We start from the raw sequence: 6,161 nt of genomic DNA, 5'->3' as shown, positions 1-6,161 counted from the left end.
ACACACACACACACACACACACTACCATTCAACAGTTTGGGGTCTGTAAGATTAATAAAAAAAACACTTTTGAAAGAAGTCTCTTATGCTCACCGAGGCTGAATTAGTTGAAACAAGTAAAAATGAAAAAAATTACAATTTAAAACGTTCTCCATTTTACATGTTTTAAAATAAAAATTTTCATATGTATGTATGAGAGAGAGAGAGAGTCATCCTATTGGTGCAGTAGAGGGAGACAGAGGACTGAAAACAGCACACACATGTTCTGTTGTAATCATTGAATGTTAGAATACATTTGCTGTGTCTGATTAAAGGGAAAACTTTAGATAAGTTTAAATTTTTAATATGTCTACTATATGCACTATACATAAAAAAACTTAAATTTATCAGAGGAAGTACAGTGGTTCTTAACCAGGGGGCCGAGACCCACAAAGGGGACCTCAAGATGACTTTTAATTCATTTCCTCAACAACTTCATTTCATTCAAGAACCAGGATTCCCACAGTCTTGGAAGACCTTACTGTATAAGGAAATTTTAAAAGTGTAGTATAGTACTAGTAGGGAATTTTTTATACCCAATAAAATAATTTAGAGCTTCACAGAAAAATATACTAGAAAAAAAAAAATTTATAAATATATTTTTCTAGTATGTTTTTCTGTCAAGCTCTAAAATATTTTATTGGGTATAAATTGCTATTTGTCAGAAAAAAAAAAGTAGGCCTACAACAAACTAACAAATATAATCACGAATGCCTAAAAGTGATGTAAATTCATTTGTAAAAAAAAAAAAAAGTACTCTGAAGACCTTTCAGTTATTGAAACTTCTAGAATTATGGAATTTGATTGAATAATTTAAATTTATTTATTTAATTATTTAAATATATTGCCACTCCTAGTTTTAGTTTCTTTGGGGGAAAAAAACTATCATAAATATCTTGGGGGCCTTTGAATATTGTCTTTGACAGTGGGGGACTTTGGAGTCATAAAGGTTGAGAACTGTTCGTGTAGTCTAAAAACTGGGCTGGAAATATACAGTCCTTTACCTTTTTAATATACAGGAGAGTTTGCATATTTTAAAAGGTGGGGTTGGTTACAGAATAGCATTTTTTCTTCCCTCTTCAGCATGCAGTGAAAGTTGCTTTATATTAGCTAAAAGCTAAACAGTCCACTCTTCACTGACACCTACTGGAATTTAATTGGGTGCTTCTCATGGAAGGCTGTGCCCTTTTTTTTTTTTTTTTTTTTTTGCCATTTCAAAACTTTATTTAAAGTTACTACAGAAACACTTTTAGTTTAGTGCTGAACAAGCAAAAGCAGAGAGACATTCATGAAAACAGAGAGCAGAGAAGCAGATGATGTTTGTGAAAAAAGGTCAAACGAAACCGGCTTATCCAAGAGAACGCGAAGGCCTTTCAAAGTTAACTTCATCCAGAGACAAAAACTAATATTGCTTGAAGCAACAAGAAAAAGCATAAAAAGATGCAAAGATCATTGCAGATTCATCTCAAGGCATCTCCGAATCAGTGATTCTTAAACATTTTTCTTAAGCCATTCATATATAACAAAACTGTACACAAATAATGGGGCTTAAGACTTTACAACACTGATCGTGTGACGAACCAACTCTTTGAGTATGTACAAAATTTGAAATGTTCTCACTGATTTTAGATTATGTAACTCAAAAAACCTTAATCCCAAAACTCCTCCCTGGCTTTCACATATTAAACGTCATTATTACTGTTATACAACGAGTTATTCTAACCATGATAATCCTTTATGGATTTTGTGACATAAAAATCAAAATGAGAAATTCTAACCTTTTATTTTTGCCCTTTGTGGTAAAAATACATGGGTGTGAAGGCTGTGTCCTAGTAAGGCTGCATGCATATCTCGTCTGCCACGTCATCAAGCGACGCCGAAGGATGTCTCAATTTGAAGGATCCTTGGAAGGCAGCCTTCATTTTGCATCCTTCATTCAGCTCATTTTGAAGGATACATCAAGTGCATCCTTCGCGTCCTTCAATCACCCACAATCCTTTACGGAAAACAAATCAGCACTGAGCTTGTTTGAGTTCATTATGAAGCGTAAGACAAAAATAATGTTTTCGGAGATGAAGGCATGTTATCTTTTGTTTTGGTGTAAATTAATCTTAAAGGGATAGTTCACCAAAAATGGAAGCCCCATTGACTTCCATTTGGAAAAAAAGAAATACTGCAGAAGTCAATGGGGTCCATCAACTGTTTAGTTACCGACAGTCTTCAAAACATCTTCTTTTACGTTCAGCAGAAGAAAGAAATTCATACTTTGGAACAACGAATGATGACATAATTTGAAATGATGATGGAATTTTTTAATTTTTGGTTGATTTTTTTAAACCAAATGTATTTTAACAGTAAGAAATTCAAATCAAGTCTGAATCCTCTTACAATTTTGTAAAAAAAAAAATGTTTTAATGGAGATCATCTATATAAAATTTTCTGTAAAACTGCTTAAAAAACCCCCTAAACAAATACATTTTTAATCCTAATATTCTAATATATAATTATTATAAGGATAAATATATAATATTTATTAGGATAAATATTATATAGAAGTATAGAATATAGAAAATAAAATTATTGGGTAAAATGTTTTTGGTTAAAACATAAGCTGGCCTAATGGTTAGTAATTTTAACAATAAGTAAATATTTTTCAAATTATATTTTAATAATTTGTTTTGTCTCTAGTACAGTAAACCCTAACAATTTCACATCGGAAACAACATTTATGTTATACATCAAATAAAAAGTTCTGGTTAGAGTAAAAAGTAAGAAAATATGCCAATGTGAAGCCCGGATGTTATGTGAGTGTGACCAAATGCGGAAGCGGATTCTTTTACTCGAACATCACGTGTTGCTCAATCCAACGCATTTCATTGGCTGATTCTGAGGCGGGAGTTTCAGATTGCTGGGCATTCAGGATACTCCTTCTATGTATTTCAAACGAGCTGTAGTTTTTTCTAACTTGGACAACCTATACACATTTTAAAAAAATTGGCTCTTTTGTAGCATTGGAGTGTATTTTAAACTCTTACGCAAACTTATGGCTGTGAAACGGGGTGTTAGTGAGATCTAAAGAACTGGCAATTGGATTACCGTCGTTAGCCGCTTTATTAGAAAACAACTAACTGTCAACTCGTCTCGTGCCTGTTCGCTCACGAATTTCAAGTTTTAATCCGAGCTCGCGCTTGTCTCTTTCAACGGTCAACCTTGGGACTATCATGAGCCCTTAGTTTTGCATTAAATCCGGAAACTTTGTAGAAATATCTTTTATATCTTCACCTAGATATGGATAACTGCCGCCATCCACGATTTGAAGGTTCGAATCAAGGGAGGGAGAATAAAATACATCGAAAGAAAGGATTTGGAGTCGTAGTGTCATCCCAGGGCAATTCAAGTGGGGATGACGGAGAGAAGAAGCCTAAATTCGTAAGTAACACCATTTAAAATAACCTCTGTCATTTAAACGTGTTTCTGTCCTCATATCTGGTTATTATTCTAGTAAATCATCACATGTCCCCACCCTGTTCATACACTGCTGCTGAATGGAATCACTGGTTCTTTAGTAACTTAGTGGGACAAAACAGCCTACAAAACATTTTGTGTCAAGGAATTACTTTGAATCTGTTTGCGTTCAGAGGCATTGATCTGTAACGTTATTTTGGTGCAATGTCCTGCTTTAATTTTCTCACAATGTGTAGGCTATGTTGCCTGTCACTATACATTAGCCAACACTATCAAGTAAAAAAAAAAAAAAAAGATTTAAATAATTGTCATGAATATTGACAAATTTAACATTGAATGAATTAACTCAATATGATTTTCTGCAAAGAAAAAACCCTGCATATCACGGATGTATTAAATGAGGAAACATATCTAATCATCCCAAACAACACCCTCAAATCCTGTGAAATATTAATCCTGGACATCAGAATGCAGTTTTAATAGTAGCCTACTTCGTTTATAACATCATCTTTCTGTCAAGGCCTGATGGTAATGTTTCTTAAAAAGAAACCACCAGTCTAAAGACCATAACAAAATACTTTAAATAGATTCAAGTATGTAGGTAACTGAACAGAATACACACACACACACACACACACACACACACACAGGTTTGATGTGCACTATATGAACTTAGTCAAATTAGTCTGTATCTGTTCTGTCAGTGCTCTTTGTTTCTTCACTTCAGCAATCAAATGTCTTATTTTATGCAAATTGAAGATACTTCTTCAAATTGACTGCATTATGACTGTGTTTTTAGATGGATTTAAGCAACAGCAACAATTTTTTGTTGTTTTATTTTAACAGACAGCCGAGAGACAAATGGATAAAAACACACCCACACACATTGAACCTCTTGTTCAATGCCATTAACTTAGTTGTTGACTGCCAGTGCTAAATCAAAGGATAAAATTAGCTCAGGGATAAGACAGAATAATCCAGTCTCGGTTTAGCGCTGCTGGTGTAGGAACAGTATTTTTTCTGAAAGCCCACCCAACATGATGAGTGAGAGATCCTGCCACTGTTAAATAATATGCTTTGACTTCTGAAAATATCACCATGTTGTTTAGGTCAGGTGTTATTCTATAGTCTTTGTTTAGGTCAGGCAGGGGTTTTCAAACTTGTTAATGCCAAGAACAAGAACCCCCAAATATGAAATATCTTCGTAAAATATCAAGGCAGCTATATATATCCATCAAAAGTTTGGGGTTGTTAAGATTAAAAAAAAAAAAAATTCACCTTATGCTCATCTAGGCTACATTTTATTTGATCAAAAACAAAATAATATTGTGAAATATTATTACAATTCATAATGACTTTTCTATTTTAATACATTTTAATGTATAATTTATTCCTGTAATGTCAAAGCTGAATTTTAAGCATAATACAGTGTCACATGATCCTTCAGAAATCATTCTAATATGCTAATTTGGTGCTCAAAGAAACATGTCTTATTGTTATCAATATTGAAAATGGTTGTACTGCTTACAGTGCTTAGTATTTTTAATGAGGAGAAAGATCAAAAGAACAGCATTTATTTTAAATGACTTTACATTTCTTTACTCTCAATTTTGATCAATTGAATGTGTCCATGTTAAAATAAAATTATACATGTCTTTACAAAAATCTTACCTCAAACTTTGGTATACTTTTAGTATAAAGACAGACAACATATTTTTTAAATGAAAAGTTGTCAGTATTAAATTGTTGTATTCTTTGTTGGAGTATGTGTTGTAGATTGTTAGTTGTTATGGCTAAATGCAGTAATTCTTGTTTGCACATTCTTGCAGTCACATTTTTCTTGGCTGTTCAACAGAGAAGATGTCTTCTCTGTTGAAGAATGTACAAAACACGGGTACTGTATTTTGGTTGCTTTCCACATAAACTGCTCATCTGTTTGAAAATAGGGGCTTTGTTTTATTCTAAACGCATGTGTGGTATTTGTCTAAAGGGCTTTTCACACTTGAAATAGTTAACCCTGGGTCATTCTAAACCCTGGGTAAACTGAATCCTGGGATATCTTGCTTTACTTTTCACACTGCTCATAATTTACCTGGGGTTAACAATTAATCCTGGGTATTCATAAGCTGAAGTTTCACATTCCTAAACCCTGGGTTAATGTTCTTATTTGCATATTTGTGGGGTCAGTGTCATTGATTGGATTGGACGCAGCACGCGACCTGTTTACATAAAAGCTCTAGCATTGCACATCCTCATATTGCCGACTGTACTGTGTCGAGTTTATACTGAATGGATACTTCAGACTATAAATGTAAAAATGACACGGTCTCTTCTTCACTAAAATTGTTGCGTTTTCTGTCAGCATTTGACGTTTTTCCTCTCAAACGCTGAATTTACTGTTTATATAAAATGTGCAGTGTTTTCCGTGACTAATACAAAGCACATAAATATGTACGCGATTGGTTGTCTGTTGTTAAGCGTCTAGTTTTAACATTCTAACACCGCATCGTTTCTCACTGTACAAGTTTGGCACCGCAATGTGGGGTTAACACTTCTAAAGCGGTGATAACCTTCCGGAGCAGGGTTTCATAACCCGGGGTAAAAAGCGGTTCTAACCCCACTTCTAAATTACAAGTGTGAAATGTTCCTTTCCCGGG

General features: G+C 33.8%; 1 protein-coding gene across 1 annotated transcript in view; it reads left to right on the top strand.

The window, feature by feature from the left end:
* The first annotated feature begins 3,149 nt into the window (after positions 1 to 3,149).
* The window catches only part of diaph3 (diaphanous-related formin 3), a 410,831-nt gene continuing 407,819 nt past the window's right edge, over positions 3,150 to 6,161 (top strand). The window contains exon 1 of the mRNA XM_056248660.1: positions 3,150 to 3,468. Coding sequence (XP_056104635.1) covers positions 3,328 to 3,468 — 141 coding nt within the window. The 5' untranslated portion in view covers positions 3,150 to 3,327. The remainder of the gene's footprint in view (positions 3,469 to 6,161) is intronic.

The sequence above is a fragment of the Rhinichthys klamathensis genome, unplaced genomic scaffold, assembly GCF_029890125.1.
Source record: "Rhinichthys klamathensis goyatoka isolate OS25496 unplaced genomic scaffold, OSU_Roscu_1.1 h1tg000056l_1, whole genome shotgun sequence".
In the NCBI taxonomy this organism is placed as follows: domain Eukaryota; kingdom Metazoa; phylum Chordata; class Actinopteri; order Cypriniformes; family Leuciscidae; genus Rhinichthys; species Rhinichthys klamathensis.
Note: the sequence above shows the minus strand (reverse complement) of the source record. Positions and strands in the feature narration are given on the sequence as shown.